This window comes from Lepidochelys olivacea, assembly GCF_965140295.1.
Source record: "Lepidochelys olivacea isolate rLepOli2 genome assembly, chromosome: 5".
NCBI classification, from domain to species: Eukaryota; Metazoa; Chordata; order Testudines; family Cheloniidae; genus Lepidochelys; species Lepidochelys olivacea.
Window position 1 is genome coordinate 129,121,071 of NC_140415.1, and position 18,611 is coordinate 129,139,681.

Here is an 18,611-nt window from a genome sequence, read left to right on the forward strand (position 1 = left end):
AAAAGGGGGTCACAAGGTTATTTTAGGGGGGTTGCGGTATTGCCACCCTTACTTCTGCGCTGCCTTCAGAGCTGGGTGGCCAGAGCGCGACGGTGATTGGCTGGGTGCCCAGCTCTGCAGGCAGCAGTGCAGAAGTAAGGTGGCAATACCATACCAGGCCATCCTTACTTCTGCGCTGCTGACAACGGCGGCTCTGCCTTCAGAGATGGGCTCCCAGCCAGCGGCCGCTGCTCTCCAGCTGCCCAGCTCTGAAGGCAGCACCGCCACCAGCTGCGTAGAAGTCAGGGTAGCAGCACCGCAATCTCCCCTACAACAACCTTGCAACACCCCGCCCCCCAGCTCCTTTATGGATCAGGCTCCCTACAATTGCAACACCATGAAATTTCAGATTTAAATAGCTGAAATAATGAAATTTACGATTTTTAAAATCCCATGACCATGAAATTGACCAAAATGGACCATGAATTTGGTAGGGCCCTTGTCATGAGGAAGTATCTATAGAAAATATTGTCCACCCAAGGTTTTAAGGTTTTGTCATTTTGAAGTGCAAGACCTTTAAAGCAATGAAGGATTTACATGTCACCAAATCAAAGGTGGTAGAACCATGGAAACGTTTGAAATTGAAAAATCCACAGCAGCAGCATCACAAGAGCTGCAAGCTATAATTGTGTGAAGAGAAAAGGAGGACTTGTGGCACCTTAGAGACTAACCAATTTATTTGAGCATGAGCTTTCGTGAGCTACAGATCACTTCATCGGATGCATCTTATGCTCAAATAAATTGGTTAGTCTCTAAGGTGCCACAAGTACTCCTTTTCTTTTTGCGGATACAGACTAACACGGCTGCTACTCTGAAATATTTTATTGTGCAAATAAATCAACAGCCTTTTGGCCATATTCAAAAAGCCATATTCAGAAAGCCATATTCAACTACACTAATGCTGTCATGATATTCCCTCCCGCCACCCCCAACCTTAGTTCTCCCACCGTGAGTCATTTGTCAAAGGTTTAAGATTTTAAAATTAACAAACTACTACAACCACCAACGATCTCATCGACATTCAGATTCAGTGTGGTTCTGGACACACATTATCTTACGTGTAAAAAATTTGATCAAAGCTGGGGATGCACCATAATATGCATATAAAAACTCCTTCCAAAAAGAAGCATCACTTAATCTTGAGTGAACAAAAGGGATGAGTTTGAAAATACTGTATAAGATTTTTCAAGCTGAGTGTAAATACCTAAAACAATTGTGTGAACCGAACTTTGAAAATCTGGACCCTTGTTAGAATTATCCACAAGGGAAAAATACCCGCAAATACCATCAAGTGTGCTAACAAATAAAGACAAAAGCAGCTAAACATTTTTAAGAAGTTGGCACAAAAGATATGCTGTAGGACAACAAAATAGCAATGTCTAAGTTGCAGAGAAAAATCGGGAACTAGCTAAATACTTAGGTGATCAACTATCAAACACCATGATCTGCAATACAGAAAGAGAGCAATTATTTTTATGGCACCCACCACAGCAGTATGTAGGTGTCACCACAGAAATTCAGGAAAGAAGCCAATAGTGCAGCATCAGAAAACAGTAGCCATAACGATGGCACATTAGGTAAGTTAATGGAGGACAGGTCCATCGATGGCTATTAGCCAAGATGCTCAGGGATGCAACCCCATCCTCTGGGTGCCCCTAGCCTCTGACTGCCAGAAGCTGAGAGTGAACAACAGGGATGGATCGCTCAATGATTGCCTGTTCTGTTCATTTCCCCTGAAGCACCTGGCACTGACCCCTGTTGGCAGACAGGACACTAGGCTAGATGGACCATTGGCCTGACCCTCTATGGCCATTCTTGTGTTATGTTGAACACTAGGTATTCTTGGACACTTGAACTGTAAAATGCTCATTCAAGCAGTGTCTGGAGAATGAGTGAAACAAAGCAAGTTTGTTTGCTCTTTGCAGAAACACATTTCACCATTTGTAACAAGAAATTTTTAACCACCACACACAGACACATCCAGGCTGTAACAGAAATTACCAATTATATTTGTCACAGACATAAATTCTAGTTATAGATCTCTGGTACTCACAAATTATACTTAGAATACATAATTTCAATCAGTGCAAAATGTACAGTCAAAATTACACACAAAACCATATCGCAAAATATATACAGAATTATTCTAAGAACATAATCTGAGGACAAACTGATGTTTAAATATAAAAGAAAAAAGTCCACCTCTTTTTATTTTTTAGTTACTACATTTTAGGAACATTAATTCATAGAGACAGATTACCAGCACAGTGGTCTGCAAGGCAGAAAACTAGAAACTAGTTATACCATGAAAACCATCTTTTTTAAGATCAAACCACAAGTAAACATGTGTGATATGCTTTATTAGTTTGAGGCACACAACACAGAAATAGAATTCAACCTCATTAATGGCTACACTTTCTACAAATTGTTTCTAAGAATCATCAGGCAGAAGAACAGAGAATAAGCACTTCACACTAGCCGAATGGTCAGTTTAGCTTAGCTTGTCGGTGTAATCCACATGGCCCAACACGTTACAACATTCACAAGAAATGCCATAAGACATCATGAAGTACCTTGTTTTTAAAAACTTGTTAAAGAGCTAGTCCAATGAAATCAGCTGCTTGGACCACTTGGAAATGGAAAACACCACAATTTTTCAGCTAATGATAATTTACCACATAATGGAACTTTTGCGTACAGGAGGATAATCAAACTTTTCTATGGCTAACCAAAGAATTTGTGCTTCTCTGATTTTGATATCAAGATATCAGATCCCTCCACCACCCCCCAATCTCAATCTACAACTTCACCGAGGTATCTTACTGTTTGTGTCTCAGCCATTTCCAATTAAAATTTTTCTCTTAGCACTTTTGAAAAGCTGAAATGAGCCAACTACTTCTATGACACAGACCTCACAGGATTTTGCTTTAAAGGAGTTAGGTTTAGATTTTCCAAGCACCTATATTTGCTCACTTTTAATACTTACTCACTAATTTCTTTGGCACCTCTTGCTACTCCCTATTTGGCAAATTTAAAAGCATAAAGGGAGGAGAGCAATTGCGAGAGCAACATTTGCCTGACATAGGATTCTGTGTCCCTTACTGGTGTACACTTGGCCCAAGCGACAGCTGCCTTTGGAAGCAAAGGATGGCTGCATGGCACATTCACTTTAGGCAGACAGGGTAATAATTAGAATTGTCACAATTTTGTCCTTTCATCTGTAGGAATTCATAGATGGAAAGTTAAGCCTCTTAAACAGGTGTTTATATTGTGAATTGCTACAAGAGAAGCGTAAAAGGTCAAGGCGATTAGCACAATACAGCATAAATTGAAGATAAATTAAGCCACATCTTCTGAGAATAAGTTTCCTCTTAATAGATAAGCTAAACATAGAACAGAACTAAGGGTAGTGAAAATATCATTTCACTGCTCTATAAAGAAAAAATGCTTATCTGCTTTGAAATAGATTTTTAAATCATGATAATACACTTGTTTCAAGAGCTCATACCAACTTTTTCAACACTACTTAATTGTTTATAAAACCATCTTCTACATTATCAAAAATAAACTTGTCCTTTAGGAAGAAATGTTCAATCTAATACTTTTATCAGCACAAAGTCGGTTCTATCAGTTCATAGCAGAAAAGTGAAAATCCACACTTACATATTTCCGAAGAGTTACTTAAGAGCCCAAACTCAAAAGGCAACGATTCCACTCATGGGCATGGGAAGTAGAAAGAACGCTTCCAAAATATAAACCAGTGCACTGTGTCAAAAGCGAACCAGGGTGCATACAATCAATAGTCACCAATCTGTAAACATCGAAACTGCTGGTCTAATCAGACATTTAGAAACAATTTTTAATAAGTTGTGTTTAAACCATTGCATTCCATGTAATGCCTTTACATTGGTCAGTGCCAAAGCACAGAGAGGTCAAAGAAGTGAAGGCCTTTCAGTTGGACTTCTTATCACACACCCTGTGTGTCAAATTAACTAGCTGTTAACATAATAAATAATCTCATGCATTATAAAAATGAGTCTATTAAACTAATTCATAGTTTATAATGGCCATAGCCAATTTATAATGGTTTAAAGTTTAAATGAACTTTCAGTCAGATAGATATAAATATGTATTGCAAAAATGTTACAATCTCCTCTCCTTCCCTAACGGGGCATTAAAAGACAGTACAATAATTTCAGTGACATGGATGCTAGGGAATGGTACAATTACAAGAATAACTAGCATTTTAAATGGCATTCTACAGACTTCTTTGTATTTTAACCTGAAAGTGCATTTTAAGTCTGCAAAAAGGTTTTCCTTATTTACACTACAAACACAAAAAGGCAGTTCTGCCATACACTAAACAATGTCTGTTCCACATTTACTTGTTAAATGCAAAATGTGTGTAAAATAATGGAAACACACACAATATGGGATCTATGTTTGAAAATGAGCCAAAGTTCCCAATAGGAATCTGAGCCAGTTCAGTAGTAACTGAAGATCTTTGCATTTCATGGCTGTTGAAGGATGTAAGTGGAAATGAGTGGGTGGTCTCATACCCGCTGCTAGTGAACAGTCATTCAGATCAAACAGCACCATCAGAATTGGCACTAATTAGTCATCAGTTTCAGCAGAAGGGCTGAGAACAAAGGACATGAAGGAGGCACCCACAGAGTATGGCAGAGGCACACAGTCATTGTGGTGGCGGTGTGAAAGCAGCCTGTGTTGTAGACTGAAAAAATTTCTATTTCCAGGTCGTCATACTGCACTTTTCAAAAAAATATACAGCTGAATGATAAACAGGCTGCACAAAATACACAAAGCATCAGGCAACACTATGGTACGTTTTAAAGCATTTGCACGGCTATAGCTTTATCGTTGTTAAACCTTACCATTTTCAACAATTTACCCCAGGTGTATACATTTGCTACAATGGTTTAATTTTGTTTTACATTAGGCAATGTTTAGCAATGACTCTACTCACACAACAATAGGTGGGCGACTGGGTAAAACACATATATGCATAAACACATCCACCATTCAAACATTCATCCAATAGTTAGGGTCTGGACTGAGTAGATAAAAATGCCACTTACACAATAAGCTTGTATAGGATATGAAGGATTAATGAGTAAATATCCGTAAGAGTTACTACTAAAAGATTTTCCTAGTTTTTTATTAAATGTATTACACATGAAGGGTTGTGGTTTAGTTTAATATCCAGGGCCTGATTTAAATCTACAGGAAGATATACAGAGGTAAAGCTAAAATATATGCCAATGCTGAATTCTAATCTCATTGCTGGATTTTATAACCAGTGAATCTTGTTGAAAAATGCAGGTTCCTTAGATCCATGAGGAAAGTGTTGGGAATCTTAATGACACAGTGTATCTCACGGACCAGCAAGAAGGAGCTCAACACATTGTCCAATGACAATCAGACCACTCATGTGTTATCAATAAGGATCGGAAGCAAATGATGTCAGAACGTAGTCACCCAGCTAAATCCACACGAGGATATACTGTGACCAGATATTCAATTCGCCCAGACGACGTGGTCATTTTTTGGCAAAATAAGTCACTGACCGTTCACAAAGATCAATTTAGATTAAGCATCACTAAGTAGAAGCTTATACTACTCTAAACCAGACCATAAGTGTTGGAATAATGTTGAGGGAATAAATTACAACCATAAAAGCCAGAAATTGTGAAGTTATGGCTAAAACTCAGAGCGGACATTTTATCCTTCCCCTGTACTATTCGATAACATACTTATCTATGACTGTATACCTTAAACATGCATTTTACCTGGGTTGGAAATTTGAGATATTGAATAGCACTTTTAGCGACCCCCTTCTCCTCCCCTACTGACAAGAGCTGGAAAGCCAGGAGGTAGAGGCCAAATGCAACTTTCCAAGTGGGAAGCAGGACAGGCAATACAAGTATGCCCCGAGGCTTGCAGAGGAGGTCATCAGAGAGGGGCCTCGACAAAGGATCAAGCCTGTGCTTGGGACAGCACAGTGTATGTCTCCCTATGAGCCCACAAGGACCACCCACAAGCATGACCCAGCCACACCAGGATTTCACCTCACTCCCAATATCATTTCTGAGCTCTCTGCACCACGTTTTCTAAACCACTCTAGCTTCAAATTTGTTAATGCTATTTTAAGCATTGGCTGGGGAACCACCGTAAGTTTATATAATTATCACATTTTACAACATTCTCCACTAAGAGCTGATAATGGTATGAACCATGCATTAAAACATCAAAATGTAATTATATTGCATTATCTCACTGGATTTACATAAAACCTAATTATCAGCTGTTACACATGTTTAACGTAACTTATAAGCAATGCCACCTTTCTGCAGGGAAGCCTCCAAGTAATTAATATGAATGCAAAGACTGTACATGATTAACCCTATCCCCACACACAGCAGGTGTAAGTTTGATGAAAACAAAACTACAGCTCTACAATTCCCTAAGCATCTTAGCCTTTTTAATACCTGAAATTGAAACAGCTTAAAAATGGTTACTCCAGAGAATTCTTCTCTGTTTTTAAATTGGTTTGCTTATTCTGTGTATATTCAGTTTTCCATTCCACTTGCCCAAAAATCTGTTGTGTGTTGAAAACATACAGAAGATATTTCAGAATCAGACAAAGAGACATTAAGCTTTAAAAAAAGTATCTATTTTCATTTCCAACGTGCCAATCACCAAACTGTCTAGATACCACATACATCAGACTTCATTTCTGCATGAGCAAGGACCAGAAGCTTCCATCACTTCTTCTATTAACACACAATCCCTATCAGTGTCCTCTCTGGTGGCTGCCTGCCAGGAAAGCACTATTGCACCAGACTATGGGAGGTATGCACAAAGAGATGGATCTTGCACTGTGCTCTAAGTGTGGGAAGAGTCTGGCATTTATAACAATCAGATGGCAGGAAATTCCACAGCCAAAACGTCTTCCACTTAAAATATGCTGTGCAAAGAGTTTCACCTTTGGGATTGTAAACCACACTATTTCAGATAACAGCCACTGCAATGGGGCAGCGGGGGAGTGAGACAGGACTTAGCACATTATGATCTGTGAAAGTCAGGACTAGCAGCATGAAACAGATCCAGAGTATCAATTGGAGCCAGTGTAGGAATGGCGCACTGGTGAGACAGGCTCTCTGGTGTGGCCCGTGGAGGAGAGAGGTTTCTGTTTCTGCATGGTCTTTGCAGTCAACTCAGGTATTTGCATCTGCAGATGACAAAAACATTCATGTCCATAGCTAGGCTGCATCAAAGAGAACAGAACTGATCTCTCAACTACTTAAAAGAAGCTAAAAGCAGCATTCCTGGCCACTGTTGTGCCTTGGGTACCCATGAGCAGTGATGTATTTCCTTAGTCTGTTGACTTCACCCTGAGAGAGCAGAGAGCTTGAAATACAATGCTTTCCTCCTCCCACTATCAGCAGAAGTACCCACACTGAAGCTGAGCTCAAGCCGCTTGCTTTTCATGCACGTACCAATTTCCAAGTGCCGAAGTGGAGCTGATGCTGTGTTAGAAGAGGAAAGATGCACATGAAATATCTGCACCATCAGCATGCAGATATCTCACTCTCAACAGAAATCTTGTTCTGATGCTGAATAAGAGGGGATGGAGTCCTGTAGCACTCTTAAGGTCAGAACACGTGGGGAAAAGGAGCAGCTGTCCCATAAGTGAGTAAAAAGCATCTCTTGATGACGGATGGTAGAAACTGTTGTTCAATCAAACCGCATTTGCACTGAAGTTTCAGCTCTGTCCGTGGCAATAAGCGGATTATCAAAGCTGCTGCCATGCCTTAGCCACGTCTGAAGCATGACTAGAAGGTGTCTATAACACTGGTAGAAAACAACTGCTGCGGGCGTTGACTTGCAACCACTCGCTGAGGAGACCGTGAAAAGGAGATGGCTGGCAAGAACACTGGCATCAATTGCTTGCTAAACAAAGGCTGGGCTTTTGCACATTTCACAGTCTACAGAATGCCATTCTGGAGGTAGCCCTCACGTGGGACATGGCTTCAAAGGTCCATTCCACAAGCAGCAACAGTAAGAGTCTTTTCAGAGCCTCTGCTTGAGTGATTGAGCCATGCTACCAGTACGGTCACCGTTTTTTTCTAATTTGTTGCCCCCCGAGCAGAGGTGGCTGTAATGTATTTCATCAGTTCTTTCTACAGCCAAGGGTAAGTGTGCCTTGTCGCCTGCTAATAGGACTCAGGTTCATGAGGACATAGCTGGGAGCAGTTCCATTGGTCAAGGACTTACCGTACACAATGCTGAAAGATATTAGTCACCTTTCCCTGTGTGGGGTAGAACTGTACAAATTCCTTCCACCACAATTGTTCTGCATCTTTCCACACTGCTGTTCAAGCCCATTCATTTCCACCTGACTTAGCTCACCAGAGAACCATGGTGAGCTGAGAGTGAAGCAAAGAGAAGGGGTGTTTAGAAAGGCCCATGCGGGAATGGCTGTTGACAACAGATGTAGTGTTCTACCAGATCTTCAGCACATTAGCCCTGGGGCTGGGCAGTATTCTCAAACATCCTGACCCATCAGTCTTCAGCAGGTGGGCAAGCAGTCAGATCACCTTTCTGGGAGGATTGGCATGCCCTAACCTGGGCTTACAACACACACTGGTCCAGCTAGATTACAGTACAGTCACTATGGCCCAGATCCTCAAATGTATTCAGGCTCCACTTTCACTGAAATCAATGTGAGTTAGGTGCCTAAATAGCTTTGAGAATCTGGGCCTACACCCCTTCTCCATGCCCCAAATGCTAAGCTACACTGGCAGCCTGCAAGAAAGAACCATGGCTAAACAGTTGCAGGAAGGCTGTTTTCAGAAGTATACTGGAAAATAGGCCTTTTGTTACTTTATTGCTAAATACTCAGTCATCTGAAGTCACAGCATTTTTTACAGCAACGACGTACATATTGCCAGACGTACAGTCTTATTGAACACACACTATGCATCATAAGAAAACTCAAGGAATTAAATTATTGTGTATTTCCATTTAATGTTAGCCTGCCTCTATGTTCACGTATCGTAGGCTATGTCTACACTACAAGCCAGGGGTGTGAATCCGCTGCTTGCGAATACATCTCACGGTAGCCCAATGAGAGCCAGTGCAGATATAAATAGTAGTGTAGCCATGGTAGCACAGGCAGCAGAGGCACGGCTTAGCTGTGCCAAGCACATGCCTGCCGATTTCAGGCTGGTTTGTACGTGGTGAAGTTCAGCCATGCCTCCACTACTACATACACTCACGCTAGCTTTCATCGAGCTAGCATAGGAGGGGAATCACACCCCTTGTAGAGAAACAGCCTTAGTGAACTGATAATCAATGAAACAGTCGTTTTCAGCAGCTTTTTACCAGAATTAGTACCCATTCTTCAAGTCTCTGGAGCTCGTATGGAAAGTCATAGTCACAATACATTTACACATAGGGCATTTTTTTTTTAGAAATTGAATTTGAAACAAGACCAATGAGGACCTGTGGAGGTGTACGGAGTCACCAAAGGTAGAACACGCAGCGGGGGAGAAAAATAAGAGCCCAGGAAGTCTGTCATCTACATATATTACTGAGGCAAACTTTGCCCCCATTTAGTCAAGAGATAGCTGCTGAACTTTACCAGCCCTTCCACAGTGTTTGATGTCTGAAAGAGGCTAGACCATTTCATAACTGTTTAAAGCAGATTTTTGTCCCCATTTACTTTATCCTAGTAAACCATGTTGAAACTATCCTGTCTTAGCCATTTTGACTTGAGCGTTTCAGCACAGGTTTTCTCCTCTGCACACGGCACTCTTCATGTTGGGATCATTATCACGACAGTCATTCATCTCGAGTAACATGATCTCAAACTGCAACGCCTCAAATTGTGTTCTTTGGCCTTACCCAGGAAGGTCACAGTACAACAGCAAAGAGATGCAACCACTACTCTTCTGTTTTTTGGAAGACTGTTGTTCAGGGCTACTTTAACAGAACCTTGTGATGATTTCTCGATGGAAGATTATGTAAGAAAAAGGCAAGAAATTTCTTAACAAAATGAAAATTCTGCAAAACCAAGTGTGAAGAGCTCCATAGGGTAGATCTGTGTTATCTATTGGTACTGGGCAGTACTTTAGGGAAGGCTACCACAGGCAAACATTTCGAATGAAATTAGTGGTATACAAGTAGGTGTGCATCAGCCACCTAATGAGGCACAATCATTTAACAAAACAAGCAGAACACAGTACTATTACAATGGAATAAAGGGCAGGCTCATTAGGACCCCTTCTTTACCAAACCCCAGCACCCAGCTGTACAGTGCAGGCTCCTTTCATCGACAGCAGTTCTGCCGCTTCTGTTCTGGAAAGGTCCGCTCCATTTAACGTCCCACTTCAGTGACTGAGACACTATCCGTTCTTGTCTCTTTCAAGCTTCCAGGTTTTTTTGGCTTCTGTTTGGATTTTTTCAACATGTGGACCTTCAATAAAACATTTGTAGAGACGATAAACGAAAGCAACAAAACATCTCTTTATTCAAGCAAATTTAAGAAAGGTATGCTTAGGAATGAATAAAATATACATTAATGCTGCAACAGAAAAGCAATTTAATAAAGATACTACTAACTTAACTCTCACTTGTCTTTTTTAACCTCTTATAATTATATCACCCAAGACGACTAACAGAGTCAAGAAAAGCCTAATTTTTGATTTGCTTACTTTGTGCATTTCAGAGCAGTTTCTGTAGAGCGACTCCAAATTACAAAATGTGTATCTCTCTCTCTCGTGCAAGAAGGGAAGAGTTTTTAAACACTAATCCTCTTTACAAAAAAGGTTAATACTTTGAAAGAGGCAAGGCGGGTGAGGGAATATCTTTTATTGAAGCAACTTCTGTTGGTGAAAGAGACAAGCTTTTGAGCTACACAGGGCTCTTTTTTATCTGAAGAAGAGCTCTGTGTAGCTGCAAGTACTTTTCAAATAATAAAGGCACATTCTGCAAACGCCTCTTTTTTTTCCCCACGACAAAAGCTTGGCATTCAATGAGATTTCTGTAACTCTTTCTATAGCAACAGATTTCTGCAGTCGTTCTTAAAGGGGTCATTCAACGAACTTCTGTGGCAGGAACTTGTGTGTGTGAGAGTTATCAAATGCACTGACAGTGCAAACGAATCATTTGGCTGCTGCACTGTCAGCAGAAACTTTAATTCCTTGGATGGGGGACACTTTACTCACAACCCCCCAGCCGCTCCTCTCCTTCCCCTCCCATTGCTCATATGTCTCATTTCTCCACTTTCTTGCTACCTAAATTCTGTCCATGGATTCCTTGACCACTGAACAGGGAATGCACTGTCCCTCATACACCATGTTCCTGAATTGTCTGAATAACCCTGATCTGCTGCAACGCAAACAATGTAATTAGAACATGGCTCCCTGCTGTCTCATGCGAGGCTAAGCCACATTACCAAACACCCAGGGGACTGTTTTCTTAAACTTGATCTCTCAATACTGTAGTTTCGCTGGTGCAGACAGGCCCTTTAACTAATATATGTGAACTTCTTTGAATTTCATGGCGTAGATTCCATAACGTATATTCATCCAACAGTGATCACATTATGTTGATTAGTACCTTAAAAAAGAAATGCACTAAGAGGATGAGGAGCCAGACAAATAGTAGGAGATGAGTCAAACAAATGGCATGACAGACTAAGGAACAAAAACAAACAGGAGAAAACTTTAACGACAACCATTTACATTTTTCTAATGCAAAAAGGCAAACTGCCAAGGCAAGCTTACCTTTGGTCCTGCAACAGAAATGATAATCTGGCCTGGTGGCTGGATCCAGGGCTCTCCATCTACTTGAACAGGTATTGGTTTCAGAAGCGTAACACGAAAGTAAGATCCTTGGGCTATGCGAATCCCTGATCGCAGACCGCCTTGTACTTGACCCTATCAGAATATCAGAACTGCCATTATTTTCTAAAACTCTCTGGTATTTATTGGTACAAATAAGCCTTATAAAAGCAAGGACAGGTGCATATCATGCTTAAGACTTTTGCAGCACTGGAGTACATCCTGGCCTCTTCCTGTCTGAGGTTTCTACCCCCTAGAAGATTCCAAAATTATGACCTGAAATTTTCAAAAGTAACACCTGCATTAACCCTATGCTGCAGTAAGGCCCTGATCCAGAAGGTGGCTCCAAGCCAATGGACCTCAACTTCATCTGAGCGCCACTGAAGTCAAAGGGACTCCCTGCTGCTGCCAACTTATTTGTAGGATTGGGGTCTACATTTATAAAGGAGTCCAAGTAATTGTTATCCTCAGCCTACCACATTTATTAGGATTTGTTCAAAAATATTTTTGTCTCAAAAGACACCTAAAAACCCATAGAAAATAATGAGATTTTAAATTAGTTAAAAATAAAGAATTTTAAAAATCATATACAGAATCAACTATATTATAATAAATTCAAATAAAGTCTAGTGCTAAGTGCTCTGCCATCATAGGATTTTGCTATCTTAAGGTAATAAATCATAGAATCATAGAATATCAGGGTTGGAAGGGACCTCAGGAGGTCATCTAGTCCAACCCCCTGCTCAAAGCAGGACCAATCTCCAAATAAATCATCCCAGCCAGGGCTTTGTCAAGCCTGACCTTAAAAACCTCTAAGGAAGGAGATTCCACCACCTCCCTAGATAAAGTATTCCAGTGCTTCACCACCCTCCTAGTGAAAAAGGTTTTCCTAATATCCAACCTAAACCTCCCCCACTGCAATTTGACACCATTACTCCTCGTTCTGTCATCTACTACCACTAAGAACAGTCTAGATCCATCCTCTTTGGAACCCCCTTTCAGGTAGTTGAAGGCAGCTATCAAATCCCCCCTCATTCTTCTCTTCCACAGACTAAAATATCACAGTTCCCTCAGCCTCTCCTCATAAGTCATGTGTTCCAGTCCCCTAATCATTTTTGTTGCCCTCCACTGGACGCTTTCCAATTTTTCCACATCCTTCGTGTAGTGTGGGCCCAAAACTGGACACAGTACTCTAGATAAGGCCTCACCAATGTCGAATAGAGGGGAACGATCACGTCCCTCAATCTGCTGGCAATGCCCCTACTTATACATCCCAAAATGCCATTGGCCGCCTTGGCAACAAGGGCACACTGTTGACTCATATCCAGCTTCTCGTCCACTGTAACCCCCTAGGTCCTTTTCTGCAGAACTGCTGCCTAGCCGTTCGGTCCCCAGTCTGTAGCGGTGCATGGGATTCTTCCGTCCTAAGTGCAGGACTCTGCACTTGTCCTTGTTGAACCTCATCAGATTTATTTTGGCCCAATCCTCCAATTTGTCTAGGGCCCTCTGTATCCTATCCCTACCCTCCAGCGTATCTACCTCTCCTCCCAGTTTAGTGTCATCTGCAAACTTGCTGAGGGTGCAAGCCACGCCAGCCTCCAGATCATTAATGAAGATACTGAACAAAACCAGCCCCAGGACCGACCCTTGGGGCACTCCACTTGATACCGGCTGCCAGCTAGACATGGAGCCACTGATCACTACCTGTTGAGCCCGACAATCTAGCCAGCTTTCTATCCACCTTATAACCTTAAATGCCGCAGGTTATTTAATGTATTATGTTAGTAATTCCTTTTATCATTTTTCTCCTTATAATTTTATTGAGAAGCTTATGAACATTGTGGAATAAGTTTACAAGTTGAAAGGGGATGTAAAAGCAAACCTCCAATAAATGAGTTTCAAATTGGTAAGCTGCAACAATATATGTAGTACCAATGATCCACAGCCTAATAAAGCAACCAAGGAAGCAAAAAATGAAGCCATCTCTACCTATTCTAACTTCATTTTTTAAGTTATCAGCCTTTGAAATTTCATTCACCGTCCACTTCTATTTTGAAAGAGTGAAAACAAAAGCACCCGACTGCCCTAATCTATATCTCTCATTGTTTTGTGCAGCTAACATCTCTCTAAATTAAACAGTCCCATTCTTTATACGGACGTCTTTCAGGGCTTGATTCAAAGCCCTCTGAAATCACTGGGAGTATTTCCATTTACTTGAACAAGTGGTACAGCAGACCCCTCAATGCCTCTAAAACTTTTTACCATCCAGCTCCAGCTTCCTTCTATATATTGCTGAATTTGGGCACCTGAACAAGAATTTCCAGAGCAGGCTTCAAAAGCTGTCTAAGCCCACTCTCCAATGGCTATCACAGCCACTGCCCCACAGCATAACAGCCAACTACTTTTGTAATCTAACTTGACTAATATATTTTGTATTCTTACAATTCTTGGCATTTGTGTTCTGACTTTTAAGTGCTTCATTTTACAACCTAAAATTATTTTTTGAAGGTGTTTTGAGCAAAATATTTACCACAGGGCAAATTCACAGAGATGCTTAACATGGGTTAAATGAGGAGTCACTGTTTTCGCTTGCTCAGTACCCCCAAACAAACAAAAAGCAGGCTCAGCACTAACTTACCATGTGCACAACTCCAGTCACCCCCACAACTTCCAGTAAGCCATCATCGATTCTTGGTTTCTCAAATCGATTATCATGGTCAGATCCCCAGAGATCAGCTCCAGACCCCCAACTGGAACATAGCACACAAGCGTGGCCGCTGAGAGTATGTCGGAATCTGTCAAGACTCAAGCAGTATCCAAATATCTGATCGGTTAACAATTTAGGAAGCCATTCTGCTCTTCCACAGATTCTCCTTGAGTGGGGTTAGGGATTTCTCCTTTTCCACTTTACAAAACACGGCATTTGCTTTCCTAAAATTTGGTAACCTCTTGATAACACTGCTGTGGGGGAGGGAAGGGGGAAGAGGTGAAAGCAGTGGGGGAGGGCTAAGTAGGTTTTCAGCTGAGAAAAGTGGATAAGAGGGAAACAGCCTCATGTCATTTTGGGTTGCTGGAAACCACAGATTAAACCTGTGAAGTCTTAACTTTTATGATTACTACTCAGAAGGTTACCAGAGTTTTTGGTAATGTCAATATGTTTTTTCTTTCGGAAGACATGATATGTTGAAGGGAAGCTAAATACTGAGAAACTGCTCTATCAAATTATTACATTTAGGCTTCAAATAGCTTTGTAGAATTAAGCAAATCAAAATCATTCCCCTGAAATCCTGATGCCAGTGGGAAATTAATATAATTTTACTTCCTAGAAAAGGCTTGAATTTCCAGTAAGAATAGTATGTTTGCATCTCCAATACACAGCTACTGCTCAACAGTGGATATGATTTTTTTCCTTTTCTAGTTCTCTCAGGAATAAAAAAAAATAGATTTAAAAAGAAAGAAAATCTCTAACTCTTGAAGCCATGACCTAAATTAGAACAAAAAGTACAGCCAATTAACTTCTCTTAACAGAGAACCCTAATTAATAGAGCCTTTTAAGATAGTTGCCACAGTTAAATACTGTGGCACACATTTCAGTAACTAGTACACTATTTGTGCAAACAAAAAGAAAGCCTGCATGCAATGTGCGGGAGTTGGTAAAAGTTACTAGAAACAAATGTTATGAAATAGGAGTAGAGATAGCAAAGTGGTTCTCATTGCACTATAAAAACAAGGGTTAGTTTCTATGAACTCAGGCCAGGACTTTCAGAAGAACTGAAGCGAGTTATCTGTCTGAATCTCATACCAGTTGAGCAGCTAGCTGCCTTACGCACCTTTGAAAATCCCAGCCAAAAAAAGTAAAGAAAACCCCTTTCATCTAGTTCCATTGACCACAGAGATTTTGGTGAGTACAACAGGGTGTTTCATGTGTACCGACACAGACTCATTTCTCACAGTTTTACCTGGGGATATTAATGAAAATGAGTCCCTCGATACTTGGTAACTCAACTTCATGCTGGTCCACTTTAAGTTTTATATCTCTGTGAAGATTTCTGGTGTGACTTATCCTCTGCAGTCCAACTTTTACATATACTCCTTTGTTGTGAAACCTATGAACAGAATAGCACTCTGTCACTGCAAGGTTTGACACTATACTGTGGCACTGTTTTAATCATGCTCATTTAAGCTAACACTTTTCTTCTAATTTTGGAACACGTTAATTTAAAGTTTCCTTTAACTAAAATCACACTTAAGTCTTCTTGTTTTAATCAACAAATCAAGCTATTTCAGGTGATAAACTGTTACTTCATATAGATTTTAATGAATAGACAGAAAGATAATTTAGGAATTAGGCATAGAACACATGGAAACATATACAAGTAAATATTCAGAACTGCCTTTCAGAAGGCTTTCTGCTTGAAAATAATTTTATTTTAATCAAAATCTACTACTTTGAAAACTGAGTGTGAAAACACGGAATAATTAAAATTGGCACTGTGCCCATAAACCATCAAGAGTCTGGATAAACAGAGCGCTAAATAAGTCATTTGAAAATATAAACTGCCCAAGCTGAAGTGAGAAAAATTTCTAAATACTTATTATACTGATAACCCCCAACAATTCTGTGATGTAGCTACTTGCAAGTGTTCCAATTTTACAGCGAAAAAAACTGAGGACAAGGTTAATGCCTTGTTTACAATATTTTTAAATGTTATTTTAGCAAATACATTTTAATTAAGTGCTGTTTAAAATCAGGTTAGTAAAATGACAGCTATGGATAAGTCATCTGCAGGCATCTCTAGATCTAAACGCATGAGCCTCCACTGTTTGAACTAAAGGATCAGATCCACTAGCTTGAAGACAGTAGTAGTAGACAAACCCCTGTGGTACTCTAGTCACTAAATAGGTGCAAAGAACCACACTATGTTAGCAGGGATTACATCAGCTCCTCGGTCAGACAGCATCTTTAAAAACATTAGCTGGGTAGGGTGTGCTAACATATTTTAAATAGCACTTAATTAAAACATGTAACCCACCTCCCCACCCTCCATATTAGCTAACTATTTATTTGTTTAGGAATTTTTAACAGATTTACCATGCCATGCAAATATCACAGAGGAAATACTTTCCCCTAGTCTAGAGAAGGCTTAAAGGTGGCTTGGTAAATGCAGTAAGGGCGAAGTTGTGTTTTAATACTGTAGCTGGGAGAGATGAACTGTAAGCACCCCCATAGGCACACTCCATAGGACTCATACACAGAAAATAAAGCCTGAGACATCTGGCTGTCTCAGCGGGTAAATCCCTCCCCCTGAAGCTTTCTAGGAAAAAATGCCATGGAATAGCTGTGTCCAGCGGGGCCCTGGTGAACTAAGCAGGTAACACCTGAGAGTTACGTCGTGCTTCCTGCGGACTCAGGAAGACCTCGTGCATCAGTTCACATTTTCCAGGTTCTCGTCACAAGAAGGAGGGCTAGAAACATTGCATTTTAAAACAAAAGCTGGATTCTGCAGCACAATTCCATGGGGCCCTGTCAAAAGTCCCTTCACCAGGGAGCACCAGGGCTGTTATGCCACCACCTTAATACTCCTCCTCACACATTTCGGTTCTCTAGAGAGAGGACCAGAATGTCAGTTTTGCCTCCCAGATACAGGCAGGAGCAGAGCAACCACATCCGAGCAGCATGTACCTCAGGATCAGTAAACAGAACAACTGCACCTTGACGTGGCGGTGACCACAACCACCACTTTTTTAAAAAGTGGTCCAAGGTGACAGACCAGGTGCAGGGACTTACAGTTCATGAACATGGAAGCTCGATCAATAATTGAGTCGTTGATAACCTCCTTCGCATTTAAGTCCTTAGCTTGTTACCATGGTGACTGCCGTAATAAGTCTGTGACCCCAAAGCCCCTTTATGCCAACTGTTAAAGGACACACTCTGCACATCTCAGTCAGAATATTTAGCCAAACACCGTGTCTTGTTAAGTATCATGTAAAAACTGGTATCATGTGGGTCACTACTATCACTGTGTGATATATCTACGGGTGGCATGTAAAGAGTTGCGTGCGCATGCTGGGAATACTTTCCTAAAATATGCTTTGGGGGAAGAGTAGATAAACAAGTTTGCTCTTGACAAAGGAACGTTCGTTTGCCTGTGTCTGCAAAGTAAACTGAGCAATGAAAGTTACACTGACATACAAATCAACTGGGGGGCTGGGAAGTGACCAGGAAGAAACACACAGCAGGGGAGAAGAACTTATCTGGGGATACACATTTCGAAGGTTTACTAGACTATAAAAAGAAGGGGATAGAAGCCCTTATGTATACATCACTTAAGGAACAAAAGAGGCCAGAGCTCTTGGAATCTGTGAAAGGTGGATCCTTCAGCAATCTGGGTCGAAGACTCTGGGAACTGACTGTAGGTGAGAAATTGCCTGAGACCAGGACTGTGAACTGTTAAGTTGTAGACACTAGAAAGCATGTTTTTACTTTTGTTTTATTTGTACCCACACCTGTCTCTTTTTCTTTCTCTTAGTGCCACTTAAATCTATGCTCTTTATTAATAAACTTGTTTTACTATAAAACCATCCCCATGCTGTGCATAAAGGTAAAGAGCATATCCTCAGGGAGCCAACAGGCAGTTGTACGCTCTGTCTCTTTGGAGACAGCAGACTTAATAAATTCTGTGATTGCCAATGAGAGGGACTGGA

The 18,611-nt window shown here is 40.8% G+C and overlaps 1 protein-coding gene across 1 annotated transcript in view; it reads right to left on the reverse strand.

Moving 5' to 3' along the window:
• Positions 1–2,025: 2,025 nt before the first annotated feature.
• DGKQ (diacylglycerol kinase theta) overlaps positions 2,026–18,611 on the reverse strand; it is a 176,487-nt gene continuing 159,901 nt past the window's right edge. Inside the window, exons 20-23 of the mRNA XM_084627882.1 lie at positions 15,866–16,012; positions 14,545–14,656; positions 11,850–12,002; positions 2,026–10,537 (exon numbers count right to left, since the gene is read on the reverse strand). Coding sequence (XP_084484008.1) covers positions 10,439–10,537; positions 11,850–12,002; positions 14,545–14,656; positions 15,866–16,012 — 511 coding nt within the window. The 3' untranslated portion in view covers positions 2,026–10,438. The remainder of the gene's footprint in view (positions 10,538–11,849; positions 12,003–14,544; positions 14,657–15,865; positions 16,013–18,611) is intronic.